A 27428-nucleotide genomic window follows, 5' to 3' on the forward strand; every position below is an offset into this window, starting at 1 on the left:
TTTTCAATGACTTTCAGTGAAAATGTTCTTTATTGGTAAAGCAGACACTTAAAACTTTTTGATTACATAGGTCATGCAAAACAATTGACCTCACACATGGTTGTCTACCTGCTCATTGTAACATAATCTTTTTGGGATGATTATAAATTTCATAAGTTACAGTGACTGCAATAGTAGAAAGAATTCAGGAAAATGACTCTAATGAAGGAAAACACTATGTAGTACACGTGAAAGTATTATTCTGAATGTTTAATTCTCCCTCCTAATATAAATCTCTACATTTGGAAGACTATCATATACAAAAACGGCAGTCACTTTTGTATGTGTGTCTATAGGCACTCCATCTAAATGATAAAAAGAAATTACAGGAGTAACATTTCAAATACTTTCACAGGGTGTGGTTAATCCCCTCACCACATTTTGTTAATCCAAAATAGGGCAGTGCCCTTTTATTTAAATTGTTCATTTGTTTGAATAGTGTATTTCCTAAGGAAGATGATTTTGCTTCTATGAAAATGTATTTTATCCCTGGTAACATTTATCCCTGGTAACATTTTAAACTGTTATTATTTATATAATCTCCAAGTTGTCAATTGGTGGAGAGGCGCATGGCATCCTGTTATTAGGAATAATCTCACTCTGCATTGTGACACTGAGATCAAGTTTCTCTGCCCTGGTGAGATCAACACTTTCATCCTGTGGAAGTCCTGAGAGCATTGCCAGTAGGAAAACCTCTACCACAGGTCAGTTCACCTCCTTGTAAGCAGAGCTCCCAGAGAAAGTAAATTCCAACTCTCCTATTGGCACATTCAAGTCAAGTGGCAGTGAATAGGCATAGTAGACTTTCCCAGATACCTGGATATGGGGTGCTGCTGGAACAAACACCTAAAAATGAGGGGATAGCTTTGGGATGAGACAGTGGGTAGAGGTTGGAAGAATTTTTAGGATGGAAGAAAGAGGCAGGATTGCCTTGAACACTGCCAGCAGATCTATGGATGTTAATGCTAGTGAGGGCTGGAGGAAGAAAGGAGCATGGTAGAGAGCACCTAAATTGCCACAGAGATTATGTAAATTGTCGTAAAGACTGTTAGAAGAAAATGGGACATTAAAGGTGCTGCCAACGAGGACTTGGTAGAAATGAGAACTTAGTCGGAAATGAGGAACATGCTGTTGGAAAGTGAAGGAAAAGAGACTCTGGTTATATAGTGGCAAGAAGCTTAGCTGCAATGTGTCTGCAGTTTTGTGGAAAGCAAGTTGTAAGGGATAAACTTAAGACATTCGGTTGAAGAGACTTCTAAGCAAAGTGTGCAAGGTGCAGACTCGTTGCTTCTTGCTGGTTATAGTACAACATGAGTAGAGATAGACAAATTGAGGAAAGAACTGTTAAATATAAAGAAAACAGGACTCGATGACTTGGAAATTCATGGCCTACCCAAAGGACAAAAGACTTTCCAATTCAGGGATTCACTGTCAGGGAAGTCGGCTCTAGGGAGAGATGAGGGTACAGCTTTACAACCTTTGGCTAACAACTGAGGAAGGCCTGAGTTTTCTGTCACACCACAGATCCTTGAAGAGATACAGGGTGTGACTCAAAGATCTTCCCCGCCTTCGCAGAAGAAGCCAAAAAGAGAGATGAGATTACCTATGAATGCTTTGCACTGGGGCCTCTGGTTTAAGAGCTGAATCCCCCTAATAGGCACACAAGATCCCCAAGTTTCTGGAGAATGTTAAACCAGCAGACCCTGCTACCTTAAATTGAAAAGGATGGAGATGGTTTGAAATGAAAGATAGCTGGACTTCCCACAATGCCATAGTTAAGAAACAAGCTGATAAAACTACTCAGCTGCGAACCACTGCTGCCTTTCATGAAAGAGGAAAGAGGACTCTGACAGGACATCAGAAGCCCAGGAGATAGTGCTCCGGACCACAGAGATGTGACACCTAATGGAGTGTGCATAGTTCCTTTTCTCATTCCATTGTTTGAACAGGAATGTCTATAAACCCCAGTTTATGTCTGTCCTACCACTATATTTGGGAGGAGATAACTGTTTTTCTAGGTTCACAGGTACAGAGATGGAGAGGAATTGTGTCCCAGGAATCATACTCAGACCCTCACTCATACTTGATTTAGATGATTTAAATGAGGTTTGGGACTTTTGAGCTGGTGAGATTCAGATAAGGTTTTGCACTTTGATGCTGTAATGGGTTGACACTTTGGAGCACCTTTGGATGCGGTGACCTTATGTCACTCTTTGGGGCAGCAGTGGACTGTGGTAGTCTGAATGGCCTCCAAAATATTCATGTTCTAATCACCATATCTGTAAATTTGTGACCTTACACAGGAAAAGGATTTTGCCAATGTGATTAAGTTAAGCATTTTGAGATGACATTTTTCTGGTAATTATCACAAGGGTCCTTGTAAGAAGAAGACAGGAGAGATACAGTTGGTAGTAAAAGATGTAAGGACAGAAGCAGAGATTGGAGGGATGAGCTAGAGTGAAGAGATGAGAAGAGCCTTGGAAGAGGCAAGGAACGGAGTCACCACCTGTGATATGTCACTTTGCATGGTAAAAGGGACATTAAAGAGGCAGCTAAGGTTACTACAGACCTGATGACAGGCAGATAATCTAGAACTAATGGTGGGGCCAATCCAAACACCAGTCCTTAAAAGCAGAGAACTTTCCCTGGCTGTTGTCAAAGAGATGTGATGACAGAGAAGGGTCAGAATGTAGTATTACTGCTTTGAAGATGGGAAGGGGGGCCACAGGGAGAGGAATGCAGGTGGCCCCTAGGAGCTGGAAACACGAGGAAATGATTCTTCCCTAGGGCCTCTCAGAGGGAATACAGCCTTGTCAATGCCTTATCTTAGCCAGTGAGACCCATGTTGGACATCCAACTTACAGAATTACAAAATAATAAGTTTCTGCTATTTTAAGCCACTAAGTTTATAGTAATTTGTTACAGCAGCTATAGAAAATCCACCAGGTGTGGTGACCAAAGATGAAATGGTATCTGGGAGAAAGAAAAAGCCTTCCTATCATTCTTGATAGAGCCTACTTCATATAGGAAATACCTGGCTTTGGCAGAAATGCAAATATTTTGGCTGGTAATTCTTTAGATCCAGTCTGGATGACAGAATTTACATTTCTGAATTTGTACACTCATTTTGCCCTGGAGTAGAATACATTCTGGACTGAACACTTAGAACAGTGTTCAGTATAAATAGTGGGTCCCTTAGAAAAATGTGTTGAATAAATAAATGAATGTGATCAAGGCAGGCTCTGGGATGGATTGTAATTACTCTATTTTAAAGTGCTCTTTAACGGATGTTCTCAAGAACTGCTGACCTTTCTGTCCTTGTTTCTGGCTTATGATGGTCATAGTTCTGTAAAATACAAGGCCAAACCGTATTTTTTGACACTAGTAATACAGCTAAATTAGTAAGTAAAAAGGACGCATACAATCTTAATAGGAGAAATAATTATACGATCAACATATTTCAGAATCAGAATATAGATACTTTTCGGCATATATCACAGAAAAAATTCCAATTTGATTAGAGGATTTCTTGATGGCTGTTGATCAATGCACCATCAAGAAACTTCAGTGCAAATTTTACCAAATGCATTTATCAAAACAGGGTTCTGTTCATTGCCTCTGCAAACAAATGTTGTTACAGTAACCCAGAGCATGTTAACAAATTGGTTTGCCTGAATATTTACAAGCTATCAACATAAACCAGCCCTGCAACTAAAAATTCAAACATATTTATCTCAAAATCTATTCCTGGTTCAAATTCATCTGGACTAAGGCTGGAAGACAGGATAAGAAAAAAACTCAAATTTATCTGTATAAATAATAAAAATAGTTTGTTTTCTTAATGCTCTAAGTATTTTCCTTATTATTATGGCACATTATCTTTCCTACATGGTATTGCATGGATAGGAGCAGTATTATTTTAGTTGCTGGAGTATCACAGTGTTAAGAATATCTGCTTCTTGTAGTGTCAGGCTTTCATCTGTTAGCTCTTTATTTGGAAATGAAGTCACAAGAATAAAGTCAAGAGTCGCAAATTCAGGACGGGACTGTATAATAAAGTCCCGGACATCCAGGATCCTGAAGAAATAAGATAAAAATAATTTGTGATATGAGAGTTTTATTTTCATGTAAGCTTTTAGCTAACATTAGATGATAGTAATATAAATCACAATTCTAATTCTTATTTAAATGTGTTGTAATTTCTTAAAATTTACATTATTTCAATGGATAGATTTATATTGGATTACAGATAAAATGTGAGCTTTAACTCTGGAATGTAGCTTATATTTGCTTTTTCTGTAAACAGAGACAATCTTTAGGTGAGTTATGCATAAAATAAATGACAACAATGTTATTATACTAAAAGTGCAGGTTCTACTTCTTTCAGAGTATAAAATATCTTAGCAGCAGGTGACCCAAAAGAAGGTACCCCAGATTGGCCTGTGTCAAGATCAGTTTATAACTATGAAAGGTTTAAGTCATAAGGACACTTTTTAAAAATTATCCTTGTTTAAAGACCTTCACATATGCCTAGCAATTCAACTAAGATTATAAAAATACATCCCTTAAGGAAAAAATAAAATTGGTACATTATTAGTACAACAAATGTATAAATGAATGTTAAAATGACATTTTAAAAAGTTTAAGTACCTGACAAAAAAAATACAGTACTTGACAATAGTATAATCATACTTTATCTACATTACAAATTTATATTGTGAAGAGTATGCTAAGGTAGAAAGTTAATTCCAATCGGAATTATCATAATTCTCAAATGATTAAAGTCCAAATAAGGTTTCACTATATTTACCGTATTAAGCCAAGTTTGATCCCACTTCACATGGTTTTAGCAACAGAGCAAAAGTGCAACTTTTAACAATCTTATTTTTGAATGATAACTGAATTTGCATTAGTATGTTCAAATGCTAAGTATTTCACACAGCTATTATGCCTTTGAAGTATTTTTCTTCTCTCAAAAACTTAAGAAGTGTATGTAAAGAATTTCTTATTCGTCATTACTCACTCACATAGTTTCATAAAGATAAGTGGCCATGTGCGAAATCACAAACGAGCTTACCTGTGTGTACTATTGAATCTTTGTATCAAACGACTCCCATCTGCTAATCTGATTTGAATTTTTGTTGTTGGCACAGAATCATCAATGAGAACAACTGCATTAAGTATTGATTTATCCTCTTCCTCTGGGGATGAAGGCGTACTGACTATTTCAGGGGTAAGGCTAAGAAAGAAGAACTGAAGAATTAGAACACGAATCTGAATACATCAGATGCATACATATCTGAATACATAAGATGCAACCAACTGAAGATGGTGGAGTAACCACTGAATCCATCACTGATTTTTAAGTGTTCCTGCCTATGACTTCTGGACCAGGAAAAACATGGCTTCCTTTGAGTCTCCCATACTTCTTCTAACATCTTTTGTTATATTAAATTTTTCTTTAAAGATTTTATTTATTCATTTGACAGAGAAAGACACAGCAAGAGAGGGAACACAAGCAGGGGGAGTGGGAGTGGGAAAAGCAGGCCCCCCGCTGAGCAGGGAGCCCAATGTGGGGCTCGATCCCAGGGTCCTGGGATCATGACCTGAGCTGAAGGCAGACGCTTAACAACTGAGCCACCCAGGTGCCCCTATATTAAAATTCTTTTGTAGCCTATGATTCTAGTTTAGCTTATTCAATCTCTTTCAAAAGCTTAACTTTGTATTCTTTCCTCCCTTATCCCTTTGAAATTCCATGAAGCTGTTTAGCACAACAATCTTTACTCAGAAATCTGAGCAACTCTGAGTTAATTTCAAAGAATGACTATGAGTACAGGCAGACTTGGTTTCAAATCCCAGCTATGTCAACTGCATAAACTTGAGGAAGTAAATTAATCTCTCTGAATTCCAATTTTATCATGTATAAAATGGGGAGGGGAAATAATATGATGTTATATAGGTTTCCTATTATCAGTAAGTCCCATAGTGCCTACAATATTTCAACAGGTGCTAGCTATTTTTGTACACATCAACACTAAACTATTGGCTTAAACTTACCTAATATTACTTAAAAACATCTGATTTATGTAGTTACTGCTTTATAAAAGAGAAGTAATTTCTATGTGCTAGTGAGGAATGAAGTTTTATATATAGTGACAGATTTATTTATTTTTTAAAAGGTTTTATCTTAGAGAGTGCGCACAAGTTGGAGGGTAAGGGAGGGACAAGCAGACTCTACAGTGAGCACAGAGTCCAACACAGGGCTTGATCCCAGGACCCTGAGATCACGACTTGAGCCAAAATCAAGAGCTGGATGCTTAACCAACTGAGTCAACTAGGTGCCCCTTCGGTGACTAATTTATCATGAAACTTATTTGATAGGACATCTTACCATTGGAACTTGATTACTAATGACCTTAGCACCACTTTATCTTGGTGACTTCTAATGCTAGCAGAATGAACTGTAATTGTAAACTGAAAGTCAGTGTCAAAAAAGAAATCCTTTTGGTTAAGAAAAGAGAACAAATTAAAAACAAATTTAGCCAAATTCTTCATAGACATTTGTCAAATCTTAATCTTCTCTAAGTTACCTAAAAGGGATTATTTAATAGTCTAAATGTCGGGGCGCCTGGGTGGCTCATGGGTTAAAGCCTTGGCCTTCGGCTCAGGTCATGATCCCAGGGTCCTGGGACGAGCCCAGCATCGGGTTCTCTGCTCAGCAGGGAGCCTGCTTCCTCCTCTCTCTCTGCCTGCCTCTCTGCCTGCTTGGGGTCTCTGTCTGTCAAATAAATAAAATCTTAAAAAAAAAATAGTCTTAATGTCTATTTTTTCAAATACCGAGTTTCAGATGGCACCCCACAAATTATTTTCTTTCGAAAAAAATTAAGAATATATTTATTAGCATATAAGTTCTAGGAGCATTCTTTGCTCATCTTGACTCTTATTCCCATCAAAGTTTATCAAAATATACAGTAAGGTAGAAAAATTAACTTGTACTTATTGCTAACACTTCCCCTTTCTTTAGCTTTTTCTTAATACATATTTTAGAATCAACTTGAGAATATATATGATAAAAACATAAAAAAGAAAATGATGATTTGCAATCATTGATCAGGTAGTCTTAAGGAATTTTCTTTCGAGTTTGGAACTGAGGACTTAAACAGTTGACCAGCAAGATGATTCACTATGCCAAGGGTCCGTGTCCCTTACATAGGGAGAGGTACAAAAACCAAAGGGAAGGGACACTAAATGCAAAGGACTTCTATCTTCCTCTGCCTCACTGAAAACTAGGTATATACATCATCATCGTCATCACCATCATCATCATCATCATCATCACTACCACCATCACAGCCACCACAGTGTTTGTCAGTTCATTTAAATCATGGTATGAATGAGGGAACTGTGACTTAATAATTAACAGCATGGATCCAGAAGCCCGATTCCAGGATTCTGACTCAGCCACTTGCTAGATGTGTGACCCTGGGCAAGTCACTTAACACTGAGTTTCTTCATTTGCAAAACAGACAACTTGGTAGCACAGTTGTAAAGATTAAGTTAATGAGGACATAGAAGCATTGCAAACAGTGCTTTTCTATAGTTGAAACTTCCTAAAAGGCAGCTATTAGCATTGTAATTCCTATCCTAACAACAACTAGGGAGGGAAAAGTTATCTCTATTAGATGAGATGAGGTCAGATGGTGGTTTATGTACTTTAATGCTTTCTATTTAAAACAGATTCTGACCAGATAAGCTTTCAAAATATAAAAAGAAAGTACCAAGTAAGGATACTAGGTAAGGAAAGCTCTTTCATGTGTTTCTTTATAAGATGTGTATATGTCAAAATGAAATTATATGGAATAATAACATTTGAGGACAGGAATGTATTTTCAAGATAGTTTAGGCCAACCATATCATTTTATAGGAAAACAACAGAGTCAGAGAGATTTAAAGACAAGCTCAGAGCCACAGAGATAGGCGGTTGAGCAAGTTGGTTAGCGACCAATGTATAAAAATACATTTTAAAAAGTTACAATAACTTTACTATTTAGCCTTCAAAGTTATACCTGCTTACTACTTAAAACTTTCTCCTTATTCAACTGATCAAAATACAATGACATTTTCAAAATACTGTTTGTATGTTTCAAGTATCATATTAAAATAATTTTTAAAAAGAAGGAATTGATAAAACAAACTTTCTAGGCAAATTGGAGGAAAAGAAGTAGGGTGGTTGTAAGAAGAGTGAGTCCCTTGACCAGGAAGATAAACATCTTCTAACTTAAGAGAGGGCAGTAAAGATGGATTTAATAAACTTCGAGGCTAAGAGGAATGTATTGGAAAAGTAATTCTTGTCAGGCTCCATTTTCTCAGGAAAGCTGGAAGCAAAAAAATCTGCTGAGATGAGGGCAGGGAACATTTGGGATCAGCCCTTCGAGAGTGGGAGAGGCACAGTTCGCATTCTTAGCGTGGGATGCGAACATCCCCAACAGCACTGAACAGCACAGAGGCAGACAAATCCAATGGCTGAACAGTAAGGCAAAGGGCTGCATTACTGCTGCAATAAGAAAATGAAGCAAATGCAAGAAGGAAGGAGTTGTTAGGCTTTAGAGAAGAGGACCCTTAAGGGTCCAGGGATCAAGATGAAGTCAAAACTCTGGCTTAGTGGCCAGAATGGGTGAGTGGCAAATGGAATCTTTTGGATTGCACAGTATGAGAAACGGGAAGCGACTGTTCTTAAACAGAGACACTTGCTTCCTCTCGCGATCTGTATCATCATATGCGAAAGCTCAAAAGCCTACAGCAACAGTCTACTTGTTAGCCCTGCTTATCAAAAATGATTCTGGGGGCGCCTGGGTGGCTCAGTGGGTTAAGCCTCTGCCTTCGGCTTGGGTCATGATCCCAGCGTCATGGGATCGAGCCCCATATCGGGCTCCCTGCGTGGCGGGGAGCCTGCTTCTCCCTCTCTCACTCCCTCTGCTTGTATTCCCTCTCTCGCTGTGTCTCTCTCTGTCAAATAAATAAATAAAATCTTTAAAAAAAAATGATTCTGTAATTTTCTAAATATGTTGGGCTCTATTCCAGCTCACTGTGCTAATTTTTATGCAGTCGTAACATTTATTGTGCCACTGTACATTTGCAGTTTTGTCCCTATGATTTGCTTGTTACTATGATACTATATGAAAGACCTGGGTAGAATTTTTGTTGCATTTAGGTTTACCCCACAATTATTTGTAATATTACAGTAAAAAATTAAGTTAGTTTCTATCTGTGTAATGTTCTGTTTGCAATAAGACTGCCAGCTATGGGAGAAAATGGAATTATTTCAATTTCTGTTCTGTTTGCTCCTTTTAAATTATTTTTCTATTCAGTAGTTGCCTAGAAATCTTGGTAAATGAGCCATTTCAGAAAGTTACTTTCTGAACACATGAAGGTTTTGTTAAGTGTTTTATGTGCTGGTTTTCCCTAACTTGAAGAAAGAGCTCGGCGGCTTACATATTCTGAAAACAACCAACTTTGCTCTTGCTGCAATTACTTATGACAGATAGGCATGCTTATAGCTGTGATCTAAGATGCCTATTGTTCAGTCTAATCAAGAAGCTTTTACAATTTCCCCCTTTGAACCCACGTAATCAGAAAGAGGCAGGATGGCACAATGGTAAAAAGCAGTGTGTGAGTCTGAATCCCACAAAGTAACTGCTCGTTAGTTCAATCACCTAGGGCACAGTACTGCGTTAGGGAATGAAGTAATCACAGGATCTACATCCAAGAGTTGTGAAGATTAAGTGAGTTAACGGCTGTTTAAAGTGCCTACAGGGCCAGGAATGTGATAACTGCTACTGAAGTATTCGGTACTATGTTATCACTAGATTTGCGTATCCAATTCCATCAGCAAGGTCTTCATGGTTTCTGTTTTAATCTTTCTAGGTTATTTTGCTTTTTTGATTCTCAAAGAAAAGTCACACTGAGCAAAGACAAGTATTTTTCTCACTTTAGGGTTTTACCTTCCAAGTTTTTGTCCTTCTCCACTAAAAGCCTTGAACCTCAATCTAGGTTTTATGTACTCTTGATCCTGATGGTCCTCCATATCCAAATTCACGTGGCCACCATGAACAAGCCGCTGTAGCTCCAAGGGAATCTCTCTTTTAAAAAGGGGAAACGTTTTTAGTTAATGTAAAAAAAATTAATCTACACTGTTGACATTACTATAATCAAGTTGTGAGCTATACGGGAAAACGGCAACTTTTGCTTAAATTATAATATGAAAATTTCCATGACGATTGATTAGTCCCTATAGATATTTTCTTCTTCAAGTTGCATCAAATTATGATACCTCTAACTTTTGCTTTCCTTTTTCAAAATTGCTTTGGCTATTTAAGGTCTTTCGTCATTCCATACAAATTCTAGGATTGTCTGCTGTAGTTCTGTGAAAAATGCTGTTGGTATTTTGATGGAGACTGCATGGTAGTATAGATATTTTCATGAAATTTGTTCTTCCAACCCATGAGCATAGAATGTCTTTCCATTTCTTTGTGTCATATGAGGTATCACCTCATACCTGTCTGAATGGCTAAAATCAAAAACACAGGAGACAAGTGTTGATGAGGATGTGGAGAAAAAGGAACCCTCTTGCATTGTTGGTAGGAATGCAAACACTCTAGAAAATAGTATGGAGGTTCCTCAAAAAGTTAAAGCTGGAACTACCTTATGATCCAGCAATTACACTCCTGGGTATTTACACAAAAAATACAAGAACACTAATGCAAAGGGATGACATGTATCCCTGTATTTATAGCACATTATTTACAATAGCCAAAATATGGAAGCAGCCCAAGTGTCTGTTTGATGAATGGAAAAGACGTGCCCCCCCACAGGAATATTATTCAGCCATAAAAAAGAATGAAATCTTTCCATTTGCAATGACATGGATGGAACCAGAGTATAATATTAAGCAAAATAAGTCAGTCAGTCAAAGAAAGACAAATACCATATGATTTCACTCATATGTGGAATTTAAGAAACAAAACAAATGAGCAAAGGAAAAAAAAGAGAGAGAAACCAAGAAACAGACTCTTAACTAAAGAGAACAAACTCATGGTTATCTTAGGGATGGGTGTGGGGGAATGGGTTAAATAGGTGAGGGGATTAAGGACTGCCCTTGTCCTGATGAGCACTTGGTGATGTATAGAATTACTGAATCACTACATTGTACATCTGAAACTTATATAACACTGTATGTTAACTATACTGGAATTAAAATTTTAAAAAAAGTTGCATCACCTTATTCCTAGTGATTCTCACTACAGTGACTTTTTGCTGTCACAATGATCTTGGGAGAGCTTCTAACATTTAGAAAGCCAAAGTGCAAGATAGCAATTTATACCTAAATAAGTACTAGAAAATTCCTATAAGGACATAACAGTTAATGCAGATATTTATTTCTAAATTCTGCGGAAGAAGTTTTGAAAATTGATAGGTGGTCTTTGATCGTCATGTGATTCATGAGTGCTGCTGTCATTCAGGGTTGGGATCCAGATACAAGAAGCACTGCCACTGGGATTCATCTTGCCTAATTAAGTCTTGTCTTGGGTTCCACAGAACCACCGAATGCCCTGCTAGAGTGTCTGTAATGTCTGATCCTAAAAATTAAAGCTTAGAGTCTGTATTCCAAAGAAGCAAAAAACCTTTTTTTGGTGGGGGGGGCATTTTATTAATACAATATAAAATTTTCAGGAATACGTGTACCATATAAACTGAGAGAAGACTGCACTTTGTTTTGTTTGGAACATTATCAAGTCCCTGACTGCAACACCACCAACAGTAATTACTTTGCCAACCTCACATACCTCATTATTCTGTTTTTATGTCTGTCACATTTTTCTTGAGAAATGCTAGACTGCACATAGGTGCAAACTATCTGATTACTTTTATTATGTTCTGGTGTGGTCAGACCAAAGCATTTATAAACTGAAATATATACAATTTTATGATAAATTATTTTATTTCAATATATTTAAGATAAAATTTTTATCTTTTTTTGGGAAAATAATATGCATGGACAGATTATATTATCAATGAGTTCTTCGAGGACAGTGAAGAGGGCGTTACTCAATATTTGTCATAAGTACAGAACAGTGATTCTACAGTTGACAACCACTATCTGACTTCAATCATTTTTTCAAGGAGTTTTTTCAAAAATTGTTCTTGATCATAATTTATACTCCAGGATATAGTAAAAAAAAAAAACCAAAAACCAAAAACAAAACCTTTTAGGACACCAGGACTGTTTGGACACTGCCCACAAAGCTTATGGCTTATTTTCATTTAAGAATAAATGAGTTTTGATCTACATTATAATACATCCATCATCAATATGCTCTTGTCTTCTAACATCTTGAAATAAGCATCAATTTCAACAGCAATGTTGATCTTCCCTTAGCAGATGAACAAACACCTCCCTTAACCAGTCACTCCCAGCTCTTCCCAGTGACTGCACGTTTCCAAGTCTACAACACCGACTTGACTTAAACTATTATTTCCTTATATTTACCACCACCACATACTGCCTCCTAGGACAGCTTCCCATCTTTCTCAAATGACTTCAGCGTACTGCTTACAGCATTTCTTGCCATTTTTTGGTATCTTGACCTTATCTTTGTAGAATTAAAATCCAGATTTTATGCTACTGTTTCACCTCCACTCCACTTCAGCTACTCTCCTTGGATATATTTGCATCACATGGAAAAGTCCCAGCTTCAGTTCCTGAATGGAGTATAACCTTCTATTCTGGTCCCTTCACTGCTTCTTAAATCTCCACTTCATCACCAACTTTCTGTTTGGTTGTATTTCTACTTAGGAATGATTGCATTGTCAGCCAGTGAAAGCATAATGCAGAAAAGCTTTATTATAATCCTAACAAAATCACTTGATTTTTCATCCTCTAGCAAGAAGAGCTGAGCTATGACGTTCTTTCCATCAGTCAGAGCACTGTATATGTGGTTGACTTTCACAAATAGTAACTTCAAACTAACCTGAAATCTTCTGCCAGCAATCATGCCACTTTAAAAGATTTCTAATATAATGTGCTGAATTTCAGGCACACACGCAATGAAAGGCATCCTGTTAACAGTGAGTGGGACAGTGGCTTAGTGGGCAGGCAGCTATAGGCTAATCAACTTTATTACATGAAGATGTTTCTTCTCAGAATGGACCATTGCTTGATCATATTTTAAAAGTGACCAGTGTCTACTGTCCCCTCCATCAAATTAAGAGCCAAACTTATGAATAGCAACATATCCTTTAGATACTTAAAAATACCCTTGCCCCCAACAATCACTTATAAAATATATTCCAGTATCTTAAGAAAAAAAGTCCCACCCTATGTAACGAATAGAATACAAGTAATATATCTTACCCTCTTTTAACAGACTCCAGAAATTGAGCATTTGGTGGGTCATTATAAGGTCTCAGTTCTCCATCATCTAAACTGAAACCATTGCTCCATAGTTTAAGCAAAATCTGAACCTTTTGAATATAGGAAAAAAGATAAAGAAATAAAAGAATCCACCTGCATCAAATAATTTTAAGCTTCAAATTTTATGTGGTATTTCACAACATATTCACAACATAAACCACTTACTTTATTTAAAATGCAGTGTTATTCATATTACTTTAGTTACTGTTAAAATAAAGACGTAAATGAAAGCAAGTGTATTTGCTCAGCAGATCTGTATGTGGCTTAACAAATGAACAATGGCTGAAATGCCAAAGCTAGATCCTGGCCTTGATGTACAATTATTCTGGTTCATTGAGAAAAATGAAAGCAATGAGAGCATCCAGCTGCTACTCCACATCCATTTTTCTCTTTCAACTGTACCTATATTCTTGTCTGCTACACAGGGCTTAAATATTTATGCCAAGGAGTAAGCCAGAATTTCTAGTGACCCCCCGCAAGGCTAAAGTAAACATGTTTAAATGAAATTATAACTCCAAATTTTAAAATGCAAAAACAAAGAATGACCTTAGGAGTTTCCTTGTTTATAACTCAGCTAATTTTCTGACAGTATACTACTTATAATAATTATTACTGCATGGAAATAAAGCTCATTCTGACAGTGAATCATATATTCTTTTAACATATAGAAAATATTTACAATTTAAGTGCAAGGCACAACTGAGATGCAAAATATAAAAGCTTACACATTAGTCATTTTAAAATACATATTTCAAAAAATAACAAAAATATATATAGATTATATTTATTTTATATCACTAATTTTTATTTTTTAAAAGGTTTTATTTATTTATTTGACAGACAGATCACAAGTAGGCAGAGAGGCAGGCAGAGAGAGAGAGGGGGAAGCAGGCTCCCTGTGAGCAGAGAGCCCGATGCAGGGCTTGATCCCAGGACCCTGAGATCATGACCTGAGCCGACGGCAGAGGTTTTAACCCACTGAGCCACCCAAGTGCGCCTATATCACTAATTTTTAAATTTAAAAACAGTAATAATTAGAGGCAAATATCTAAAGCTTTTCATTTTGGTTACTGTACCTACATCTTGCAATTGATTTTCTCCATAGATGTATTCAGAGCGCTTACAAAAGGAATTACCCAATCTGTATCCTCCACCTGTAAATGACTGAAATAAACAGCAAATGAGTTAAAAATTCACTATGGTTTATAGGGCAAAATGTTATGATAATGTGTGATACATTTGAAAACCAGATCAACTACAATTAGCCAAACTAGCTTATACTTTCCAGGAAAATTTTATATCAAAATGAAGGTTTTATGTTACAGAGGGGTATACTCAAGGAAGAAACTATGCTTCTCCCCATAAAAACATTAGTGACTCAGAAGTTGAAATAATTTAGGCCATTCTTAAATTAAAAAATACATTCATATACCAAAATATATAATTTAAAGTATAAAGAGATTTTAAAAAGCTACCACTAATATTTTATGATGTTTTATCATAAAAATTATGTTTAAAACATATTTCACAAAGTAAGTAACAGTTACACAGTGTAAAGGAAGAATTTTGTAAATAGGTATAAAGTACCCTGAAGAAATACTCCATAACTATTTTATAAGCTGGTTTTATTCAACTGGAACAATCAACCACGATTGTACTTTTTGTCTTACTATACTGATCACAAGGTCTTCTATTTTTCAGGAAGGTACCTCATGAGGTAAAAATGCCATTCCTTTTAATCACCATGCATATCATAAATGAGCTTTTAATGATCATACTGCTTTCTTTTCTATAGACTAACTATATCAACTAAAAATATATCAATATGTCAATTCCACATTTTTCTTACAGAATTGGAGAACCTGCAAGAACACAAATTACCTTAGACTTAACAGAAAGAGAATTGTAAGCTGTTAGTCAATAACAAGATGAAAACTAAAATTTATGTTTCATTAGAATAGTGATTCTCAGCAATGGTTCTCAACAGTTGGAGGTCTGTCACAATCACCAGACAGGATTTTTCAAAAGACACAAGCCTAGGCATACCAGAAACTTACTGAACCGTAATACCAGAGGCCATATGTTAAGTGATTATGATGCAGAAACTTGGGCTGAAAATGTTAATTTTAAGAATATTATGACAATTACACACAAAAAGACACTTGATGTCTTCATAGCTTCCTCAGTAAACCAGTACTATGTCAGTTGATAGTTATAAGAGCTGTATAAAAGATGTATATAATTTTATGAAGGCACAAAAGCAATTCAATGGAGGAAGGAGAGCCTGTTCAAAAAATGGTGATGTAGCAAGTAGACACCCATAAATAGAAAAACAAACCTTGATGTAAACCTTATGCAAAATTAACTCAAAATGGATCACAAGTTTAAGTGTAAAATGTAACACTATAAAACTTTTCAAGATAACAGGAGAAAACTTTGAGGCCTATGTTTAGATGAAGAGTTCTTAGGTAAGAGAACAAAAGAACAATCCATAAGGAAGAAAAAAGATAAACTGGACCGTATCAAAATTAAAAACTTTTGTTCTGTGACAAACCCTGGTAAGAGGATGAAAAAAACAAGCTACAATCTAGAAGAAAATATTTGTAATCCATATATTTGATAAAGGACCCAAAACTGTTAAAATATATAAAGAATTCTCAAAACTCAACAGAAACAATCCAATTTGAAAATAGGCCAAAGTCATTTTACTGAAAGGGGTAAGAAAGATAATGGCAAATAAACACAAGAAAAGATGTTCAATATCACTAGACATTAGGAACACGCAAATTAACATCACTGGCCATTAGGAAAATGCAAATTAAAACCGCAATGATTTATACCTACACACTTATCACAACAGCTAAAATTTAAAATAGACAATACCAAATGCTGGCAAGAATGGAGAAACTGGATCTGTCACTTACTACGGAAAAGAGTTTGGCAGTTTCTAAGAAACCGACGTATACTTAGCAAATGACCCAGCAACTGGACTCTTGGGCATTTACCCCAGAGAAATGAAAACTAATATCCATACAAGAACCTGTATACGGTTGCTCATAATAGCTTTATTTGTAAAAGTTCCAAACCAGAAACACCTCTAATATCCCTCAATAAGCAAATGGTTAAACCAGTTGTGTGGTTCATCCATACCAGGGAGTGCTATCAGGAATACAAAGAATGAACTACTGAGACACTCAGTAATTCTGATGACCTCCAGGGCATTAAGCTGAGTGAAAAAAGTCAATCCCAAAGGTCATATACTATATGATTCCATTTGTATAACATTCTTAATATTACAAAATCACAGAGATAGAGAACAGATTAGGATAGCAAGAGGTTAGAGATGGTGGGGGAGAGGGCTGAGGGTGTGACTAAAATGGGGTACACCATGAAGGAGATCTTTGTGATGACAGAACTGCATCTTGATTGAGTTGACAATTATATAAATCTATGGATATGAGAAAATGACAGAACTGTAAATATACACAGTAACAATGTCAAATCTTGGATTTGATACTGTACTACAATTATGTTAGCTATAACCGTTAGAGGAAACTGGGTGAAAAATACACAGGACCTGTGTTCTTTCTGCAATTTCACATGAATCTATAATTATTTAAAAAAAAAAAAGGTAAACAGAAAGGTTTCACAGAGATGTAAAAAATTGCTGCAACTTTCAATCATTAATAGAAATACTGTAATCTTATAAAAACAGAGTGAATGCTTAAAATAGATATATAGTTAGAAAAACAATGTCTGCAAATAATATAAAAATCAATAGAGAATAAATCTATATATCTATATCTATATATATAAAATTTAGCTTTAAAATTTAGCACTTACCTTAGATTTGTTATCACCGGAGGCCCTTGTGGCTTCATTCAGAGGGACAGCCCCATGTTCCCTTGCCTCTTTGAAAAGTTCATTGACAATTTTCCCAGTTGAAGGTCGAACTATATGTAATCCACTGTATTCATGTTCACTTGAATAGAACCTTTAAACATTAAAGTTCATGAACAGAAACTTAGAAAACAAACATAACTCCTTTAAAGTAAAAAGCTACAGTGTCTTAGGGGATAACTTTATTTAAAAAGAGCCGTATCTATGACTTCTGTGGAAATATTTAATTTTCAAAATGGGATTAAGGAATGGAATAGTAAATAGCTCATACACTTTCTCATGGAGTTTGTGGAAGTTATGGCAGTTAAGTTCAGCATTCCACATGAGAACTGGCTTGTCACTTCTTCCCTTCCTCTTCTGTAACCGCTTATCAAATGCATCTCTTGTACAATTTAGGCACTTTTGGTGTTGTGGGCAAAGCAGTACTGACAAGCAGAAATAAGTCTGTTCTTCTGAGGAATCCATATTCAGTAGTGATTTAGTTAGTAAAGGGCCACAATAGTGGGTTTATTCCCTAGAGATTTTTGGATTCAAATATATAATTTCCCTATGTTAAAGGTAAATAATTTAGACCACAAACAATTTTTTTCAGTGTATTAGCTACACAGTGACTAATTTCTAGTCTGACTCCAACTTCATAATGGTATTAGGGAACATAAAAATTCACCTAATTTTTTTACATAAGATTTTATCTATTTTTATCTTTCAAGATTTTTTTCAGTTAAGAACACCAGAAAATATAGCTAACAAAATATCAACATGGAGACTGCCAGAATAAGGTAACAATCAAAGCTCATATGTTTAATTACCTATACTCTCCAATCCAGTTCCAAATTTGCACTGAACTGTCTCACAAAACGAAGAGGGAAAATTGTATCAGCACCAGAGACTAGGAATAGAGATCACCTTCAAGACTTTCTGCAAAATTAGTACATGCAAAACTGAACAGGAAAGAGGGAAGGGCGGGTAGCTCTCAATTCAGTGTAAGTGAAGAAACATCCACCTGGAGAACAAATCCACATGGAGAACAAATCCAACAGCAGAACCCTATGAACATAAGACTAACTCGTAACTGCTGGGGGCAGGGGTGGGTGGGCTGGTGTCCATCCTGGTAGTGTACTGGGCAAGTACAGAGGTGAGTTTACCCAAAGCAGGAGTCAGCGGAAGTCTTCCTACCAAGCTTAGACTCAGAGGGCCTGATGTAGCAAGCAAGGCAAACAATACCATAGCTGCTTCTTAAGAGAGTGGCAGTATGAGGAGGAGCTCTGGTGGAAGGCAGCTATGAGAAAAGGGAAGAGCAAGAGGAAAGGAAAACAAAAGGAAAAGCTTCCTGCTGTAGCTCTTTCCCTCCTTGTCCCATGTCTCTATTCTGGAAAGTACAACTATATAGTTCCTTTTCACATCAGCCATGGTTAGAGACCTTACAGGAAAAATCTGACATGGGAAAAGATTTACTAGCTCCTTTATGGCTCATGATATTATTTCCTGTTTAAGAAATGTTTGCCTACCTGAAGGTCATGGAGATGCTCTATTTTCTTCCAGAAGTTTTATTGTTTTCTTTTTATATTACATTTTACTGTTTTCCTTATTATATATTGTTATCCTATTTATATTTCCTTTTGTATTTAGGTACACAATCCATCCATTTCTCCTCTTTTATAATTAAGTAAGTACGCATCTATCCTTGACCCTTGCTCTCTACTTAAACTCCTCTGATCATCAAAACATTTGTGCACTCCCACATATAACAACCTCCTCTGTGGATGACTCTCAGATATGTTTTTAGTACCCTGTGACTTATAGTCAGGTGCTCAATTAATTAATTTTCCAAAGATTTATTTATTTTAGGGAGAGAGAGAAAGTGTGAGTGAGCAGGGGAAGAGCAGAGGGAGAGAGAGAGTCTCAAGCAAACTCCCTATTGAATGTGGAGCTCAACGCTGGGCTGGATCTCGTGATCCTGAGATCATGACCTGAGCCAAACCAAGAGTCAGAAGCTTACCCGACTGGACCACCCAGGTGCCCCATTGAGGGACTCGATTTAAAAGCACCCACTGAATCAAGTTCATCTCTCCAAAACTAAACCTGCATTACTCCCATAACCTTCCCAATAATAATCACACATTTTCCTGCACACCAGATTAAGAACCTTTAGGTCTCAATTTCTCATTCACTTGCTCTCTATATCCCATGTCATCAAGTTTCTAAAATAAATACTTTGGGGGTGCCTGGGTAGCTCAGTGGGTTAAAGCCTCTGCCTTCAGCTCAGGTCATGATCTCAGGGTCTTGGGATTGAGCCCCACATTGAGCTCTCTGCTCAGCAGGGAGCCTGCTTCCCCCATCCCACCGCCTGCCTCTCATCTCTGTCAAAGAAAGAAAGAAAGAAAGAAAGAAAGAAAGGAAGAAACTTTATAAAAGAAAAATAAAATAAAATAAATTCTTTGGAGGTGTCCCACACTGATTTCAACTTTTTCCTTCATTCCATTGATGCAATTTTAATCTAAAATTTTATCAGCATATTCTTTAGATTATCACAATTGTTTTCTTCTTAATTTCTCTCCTTATCTTGTTCTCCCCATTACTATTAATTTTGCACTGTATCACCAGTCCTATTTTTCTAAAAATATGTAATAATAATAGTTAATACTTTTGAAATTCCTCCCCAGTAAGAAGATTTGCAGTATTAAAAAGACATTAATAGGGCGCTTGGGTGGCTTAGTTGGTTAAGCTACTGCCTTTGGCTCAGGTTATGATCCTGGAGTCCTGGGATCGAGTCCTGCATCAGGCTCCCAGCCATGAGGAGTCTGCTTCTCCCTCTGACCTTCCCTCTCATGCTCTCTCTCATTTTCTCTCTCTCAAATAAATAAAATCTTAAAAAAAAAAAAAGACATTAATGAAAATATTCCAAGAATTTTTAATTTAAATTATTTAAAGAAAATTTTCTAAGAAAATTCATTGTAATAAAGTATACCTGGCTCTTGAATCCCCATTGCTGGCTCTCTTTCTAGTTCAGGAATTTTAACAATAGCAAATACTATATAGAGGTCACATATTAGATGTGTCATCATTTAGTGAAAACACAGACAGGTTCCTGAAGTTCTAGATTCCTCTTTTTTTTTTTTTTTCCCCAGATTTTATTTATTTGAGAGAGAGAGAGAGAGAGCCTGAGTCAGGGTGGGGGTTGGGGGATGCACAGAGGAAGAGGGAGAAGTAGGCTCCCCACCAAGGAGGGACATGGATGTGGGGCTCAACCCCAGGACCCTGGGATCATGTACTTAGCAAAGATAGAGGCTTAACCGACTGAATCACCCAGGTGTCCCAGGTTCTAGATTCTTAAATGGAGGGCAAGAGGCACATAGGGGCTCCATGAGTGGATTTTCAGAAACACAAATCCTTAAAAACAATTGACAAAATTGTGCATAAATGCTGTTTTGTGGGGAGAGGGGCTGCAGCTTTTGTCAGATCCTCAATGCATCCTATGACTCAAAAAGAACCACTGTGTCTAAGAAAAATACTATTCAGTGTATGTGTCTTTATGATGTCTACCGAAGTTTTAGGTATTTAAGATAACTTTTCTGTTTCCTTCTTTTTCTTCTTCTTCTTCTTTTTTTTTTTTTTTTTTAAGATCCTACTTTTTTGTCAGAGAAAGAGAGCACAAGCAGGGTGAGTGGCAGGACAGAGGGAGAAGGAGGCTCCCCGCTGAGGAAGGAGCCTGATGCAAAACTTGAACCCAAGACCCTGAGCCACAGTCAGATGCCAAACTAAGCCACCCAGGCATCCCAACTTCTCCGTTTCTTTTAGCTTTCTGACTACTACCATTTTAGGAGTAGTATCTAAATAATATTTATTTTAGAAATCATAGTTTTAAGAAAATTCTCAAGACCATTTAAAATAATTTAGAATTGGTGAACTAAAAAGAAATACAGTGTTTACAACCAAAACAAAACTTACCTCTGAGGTGGTGTTCGTGGGCTTTTGAAGACTGTAGCTTTAGGTCTATCAGATTTGGAAGATTTGCATTTCACTTCATCTTCATATAATTCTGCCAAGGCCAACTATAAAATAACAAATTTGTTATAAAGTATAACAGTAGGATTGAACTATTCTATAAAAGTAGAAATTATGACTAGAACATGTGATTGTGTAGTATAAATTTCTAATGAGAAATAAAGGGCTGTTTCCAATGACCCTCTTCCAAAATAAAACCAATGTATCTCTCACTTGATAAAATTAACCAAAATACTGGAATATATTGAAGTTACAATAACTGCTTAATTATTTTCAATTAATTATTTAACTGTTTCAAAAACTGTATTTTGTAACAGATCATTTTGAAAGTTGAGCCTATAATTTTCCTAGAATTAAAAAAAATAGTTGAAGATGTTTCACACTAATGTCAGCCTGCTCTCATCAAATCTCATAAATTTTTTCATTTAGCTGTTCAAGTTTTCAAAACCAAGCACATAAAATAATTTCAAAATTATTCTATTTAAAAGTCTACCTGACACATAAATTTCATCAAGTGTAGGAACATGAACTTTTAAAAATATAAGACAATATGTTATATATATGGTTTATATAGGTTTTAGAAAGTAATATTACCAAATTATGCATTCTAAATATATGGCTGGGTACCTTTAAAATGAAATAAACACAATACAGTTCTTGAAACTGGACTTTTGAAAAGTCATCCAAATATTTCAGCACTAAGTTATTTTGTTCCATCTTGGACAACAATTCAAAAAATTCCCTCAAATGCTCCCGTAATTGGCATGATCATAATTTCCAGAAAATCTTTTGGGAAAAAAAATAACAAAAAACATAATCCCCCCTAATAAACAGATAAAGTGCTCCTTCCAGAAATTCAAGAGATATGAAAACTACATCCAGGGCTTCTTTGCTTAGAAGGAAAAGAAGAATTGGGACAAAGTCAATTCTTTGAAGATTCTATTAGACAACTTTTAAAACATCCACACATGAAAAACAAAAACAAAAGAATTAATTTTCCTTCCTAATTCTTAATCTCTATCCCATTCCCATACACCTCCATCAACTTTTCATATTTTTCACATGGCAATTTTGTTAGAAATCCTAATCATGAAAGTGCTTTGTAATCTAAAAGAACTGAATTAAAATCCTAACTTGGGCTCCTATGGTGTGCCTTGGACATGTTATTTAACTTCTCTGAGCCATGGTTCCCTCATCTTTTTAAATGTCTGTTTAAAAAAATTATCTTAAAGTATCACTTTAAGGATCACAGAATGCATGTAAAGCACAAGGCAAGGGCTCTATTACTAGAAGATATTAAAAAACGTTTAACAATGACTATTATCAGTGTTTCATTTGCCTCAAGATTTCCTTCTTCAGTGTTATCTACATATTATAGTCTCTTCCCCACCCTAACCCCTTGAAAATGAAACAAAACAAATGAGACAGAGACGGACATTCTGCCTGACTACCTGAGCCCAAAGTTTTCAGAAATTTTACCTCCCTGAAATCTGTTACAAACAGTATTCCTTTATGGAAGTTCCTCCTGAGCTGATTACTTCAGCTCTATGAATTACTTTTATGTGATTTCTAATCCCATCAATGGAAATGTTACCTATATTGCAAAGGCACTTCAGCCATCCTTCACAAAGCCTTTTCTAGTTTTCTTAACTAAATATTTCTTTCCTAACTCCTCATAATATATGTTAGTCTATTATTAACATTTATATTAAACATTATATTATCATTGCTTATGTACTTTTCTCACTTTTATCCCTCCTATTATAATTTAGGTTCCCTAGATTGTTTCTAATATAATACTTCATGGATACCCGACAAATTCATGATGAGTTATGTAGATAATAAATAAAGTTGCAGGTTTTTAAAAATTTATTTGACAGCACGAGAGAGCATAAACACAGGGAAGGGGAGGAGCAGAGGGAGAAGCAGACTCCCAGCTGAACAGGGAACTGGACTGATGTGAGGCTTGGTTGAGATGAAAGCAGACACTTAACCAGCTGAGCCACCCAGGCGCCCCCAAGCTGTAGATTTTAAAGCTGAGATTACATCTTCTATATAGTTTTGTACCTTGTTTGTTTTTTGTTCAAGACTTGTACAAACCCTATCAATCAACTAATTTTCTTCTGTAAAATAAATTAATAAGGCAAATAATGTGTTTTGATTGGATGAAATATATATTAACAAAATATTAATATATATTAACAAATTAGGAATATGGAAAAAATTGTAATTGAGCAGGGAGTCCACCTAGTTGAAAATGTCTTAGTTATTAATGGTGCATTACTAAGACGAAAATGAATGATCTTTAAAGGGAATTAATGCTGGATTCATGATGTCCCTGCAGCATCATATGGTACAAGTTCATCAGTAAATATTACAAAGAAATTCAATTTATATTAGTTGACACAGCAAAGATACCACAGAAGAGGAAACGATTATTTAAACTGATCAAAATAAACTAAAGTACTGGTTAAAACAAACAGAACAACAACTAAATATTGGTCAAATAAAGATACAAGAATATGTGCATTGTGAAGTAATGAATCACTGTGAATTATCAGGACAGTGTGTCCCTTAGGTTAAACAATTAGATTATGAAGCTATTTCAATTACGCAGAAGGAATAAAGTACATAAGTACTGATAATCTTTGCTCTAGAATTCGAAATGTGAAGAACATGAAAAGAAACCTGAAAGCAAAGTAACCAAGAAGGAGAAAATTAAGTATATAGCAAAAGATTAAAACTACCAGAATTCTCATTCCTAGAGTGACACCTGCCCAGAAGGTATTATACGGATTTTTAAAAAAATATAGAATAGCAACATCAATGTCATCTGGGAACCTCTGAAAATGCAAATGCGCCAGCCTCAACCCAGACCAAATGAATGAAAACTCAGGTAGAGCCCTGCAATCTGTGCTGCATCAAGCCTTTCAGATGATTCCGATGCACGCTAAAATTGAGAACTAATACTGAGGACTACAGATGTCCAACACAAGGATACTCGTGGCAATTGTAACACAGTATCAGACATTCTTATTCTTTTCTCACTTACGGAATGCCATTGTTTACCTCACCCCATCCTAACCCTAATAAGTACTGAAGCCTATCACTAATTACCCACCAACTCCAACTTGTATGGAAATATAGAATTAAGAACAGAAATCTTTTCCTTTTGATATTACTCTGGAGGAAAACTGGGACAGAAGCATACAACTGAATATGTTAACCAACCACTAAACCCTTGTGTATAGATGGACTGAGGGGAACCAGGAGAGAGAAAGGTCTCCGAAAATGTTCAGAAAGACTAAAGAACACTTAGGTATTTAGGGTGATCACTGTCACTGACAATACCATCCTAAACCTTCCCATTGAATATTTCCCAATTTGGGGGGATGAAGCGAGCTACGATCTGCTCTTGGTTTGATATCCACAGATTTGTGCAGTTTGTAAGTCAGAGGCTCACAGTGCTGGGAGGCTTTCTGGGAGACAACCTTCCATGTTTCCTCCTGTGCTAAATGAGGATGTCTTCTGATTTAGATGCCGAAAAACCGTACACTGCCTAGCAGCTAAGATATACATACTCAGGGGTATCTTTTGCTTGTTCCAATTAGTAATACATCTCCCTTTTCCTCTATAATACTGTGAATGACTGACTCTTAGAGCAAGCTGTCCAGATAGAAGTATTTACTGAAAAGTATACTTACACAGGCTAGATGAAACAGTAACAAGATAATCAAATAGTAATCACTATTCAAAAAACAAGTCAGGGAGAAAAATATTATTCATTTCTTTTAAACCTACTCTATTTCTTTTAAACATACTTTATTTGTTCACACATCATCACTTTGGTTGTTTCCAGGCTTCTTAGCAAGTTCTTCAGATTCTTTTTAAATTCCAAAGGAAACATTACCAACACTTCAAAGTATCTGATATCCAAATCACATCTATAAGAAATTAGTTGTCTATCTACCAACCTAACTACTAGAAGTAGATAAGTAATTAAAAAAAGAAATCCCTGGGGTGCCTGGGTGGCTCAGTCAGTTAAACGTCTGCCTTTAGCTCAGCTCATGATCCTGGGGTCCTGGGATCGAACCCCACAATGGGCTCCCTGGTCAGCAGGGAGCCTGCTTCTCCTTCTTCCATTAAACCTGCTTGTGCTTTCTCACTCTCTCTGTGTCAAATAAATAAATAAATAAATAATCTGAAAAAAAAATTTCTATCCTCTAACTGACGGTGAAGAGGAAGGCATTCTCTCAATGGACATCTACCAAAATATCTCCAACCATTAATCATATATTAATTTGCTGGATTAAGTCTGTAAATTTGCCAAGCATTAGGCAATCACTAGCTAAGCTGTTCTCATTTCTTACATGAAAAGAACAGAATGAAATTAGACAAAGGATATTAAGTTATATAGTTTTAACAGATGCATCAGAATGGGCTAACCAGTTTAAAGTTACAGTATTTTCCTCCTTTAAAGAAAAGGAACCAAATATTTACCAAGCAAGTACAGAGCCAGGATAATAAGGGAGTGCATGGGTACTTTACGGACATTTCATCCTTGACACCACCAAGATCACCCCTAGTTTACAAATAAAGACACTGAGGATCAGAGAGGTTAAAACACTTCTCTTACATTCACAAGCCTACTAAGTGACAGGACCAAGATGCAAACAGAGGTTGGATCTAACCAGAAACTCCATTTTTTCCCAACCTGCCATGTTTCCTCTTAGTGATGGTAGTCTTCCATAGAAAAGGTGAGGCAGATGGTAGCTTCCTATTTCTTGAGTCTGTTTACAACTACTGAACTGACTTAAAGCACTGGAATTATTCTGCATCTGATTCATCTTTTAACTGACACTGAGCTCTCTATTCTTTGAATTCTTCATTTTATGTACTGCTTAATTTGGCATTCAATCATACTCCACCTTAAGATGTTATGGTCAATATAGTCATATATTATTTCTGCAAAAAAACAGATAGAAATGCCTTTACATTTCAATCCCCTTCCACAGTGTCCAGCACCAACTATAGATTTGATGTCCTATTCATCTCTGCATTCCTGGAGTTTAGCAGTATGTTGCATGGCAGGTGGTCAAATCTTGTTCAGAGAAGTAGAATTAAAGGTGTAACTGTAACAGTACTTTTCTATCAAGGCAGGTAGATTTTCATTTACTTTTAATTACACAGTTCCTTATGATTGTTGATTTTATCAATGGTCTTATGAGACAGGGGAAAAAAGCCTCAGTGAGCAAAGCAGTGTTAAGCATCTGAAAAAGCAAGATTTGCTGCATCCGTATTTAGCTCACCAATGTCACCATGAAATTTTATTTCGCTGTTTCTTCTGTGCAATGTTTCATAGACGGTAGCTTTGACAATTAGGCGTGCAGCCGTAGGATGGAATACTTTAGCTCACACTTTTAAAAGGGAAAAGCTATCTGATAAAAAGGAACCATTTTTATATAAAAGTGATCCAGACAGAAACAGCATCCAAGACAAGAAAGAGCAAACCAGCACACGTTACTGCTAATAAAGTGATCCTGATTTCTCACGGGCACGGTAAAGCTTTCTTCTACAGTAAGTTTCCTAAGGAAGTACCAACCAGTGAACCATTCAACCGAACCAACACAATGCCATTCTAAACGAACAGTTGCTTCTTAAAATGCAAATCGGGTGGAGGGGGAATGAGACCGGGGCAACAGAGAGTTGGGCTTTGGCACTTGTTTCCTCGAAAAGCACTGTTCGATGCACCGCCCTGAGGAGACCTGCGAAGCGGGAGTCACAATTCAGTCCCCAGGTGGGGTCTGGCATGGGCTCAGCCGAGGCCAGCAGCGGACTCCGACACGCACCCCTCCGCGCAGTCACCCGCCGCCGCGCCCCGCCCCGGCCGCTCGCCGAACCTGCAGATCCCGCGCGCTCGGGGGCCGCGGCCCAGAAGACCTCTCCTGTTCCCCCGGTTCGGGGCCGCCACCTTCCGCCATCTTTCACCGGCTCGCCGGCGCCTGCGCCGACG

General features: G+C 36.6%; 1 protein-coding gene across 3 annotated transcripts; it reads right to left on the reverse strand.

Moving 5' to 3' along the window:
* Window positions 1-27428, reverse strand: UBXN2B (UBX domain protein 2B). 3 transcript variants are annotated; one of them, XM_046023908.1, is made up of 8 exons: window positions 27316-27428; window positions 21359-21462; window positions 17354-17504; window positions 14591-14674; window positions 13451-13560; window positions 10041-10178; window positions 5117-5278; window positions 1-4116 (listed from the first exon to the last, which is right to left on the reverse strand). In XM_046023908.1, exons 1-8 carry the CDS (start codon window positions 27394-27396, stop codon window positions 3954-3956), a joined length of 993 nt encoding a protein of 330 aa, XP_045879864.1. In that variant the 5' UTR covers window positions 27397-27428; the 3' UTR covers window positions 1-3953. The 3 variants fall into 3 exon arrangements, with proteins under 3 accessions (XP_045879864.1, XP_045879873.1, XP_045879880.1); XM_046023917.1 differs by lacking the exon at window positions 10041-10178; XM_046023924.1 differs by lacking the exons at window positions 1-4116; window positions 5117-5278; window positions 10041-10178 and adding an exon at window positions 13098-13155.

Source organism: Meles meles, chromosome 1 (genome assembly GCF_922984935.1).
Source record: "Meles meles chromosome 1, mMelMel3.1 paternal haplotype, whole genome shotgun sequence".
Classification (NCBI taxonomy): domain Eukaryota; kingdom Metazoa; phylum Chordata; class Mammalia; order Carnivora; family Mustelidae; genus Meles; species Meles meles.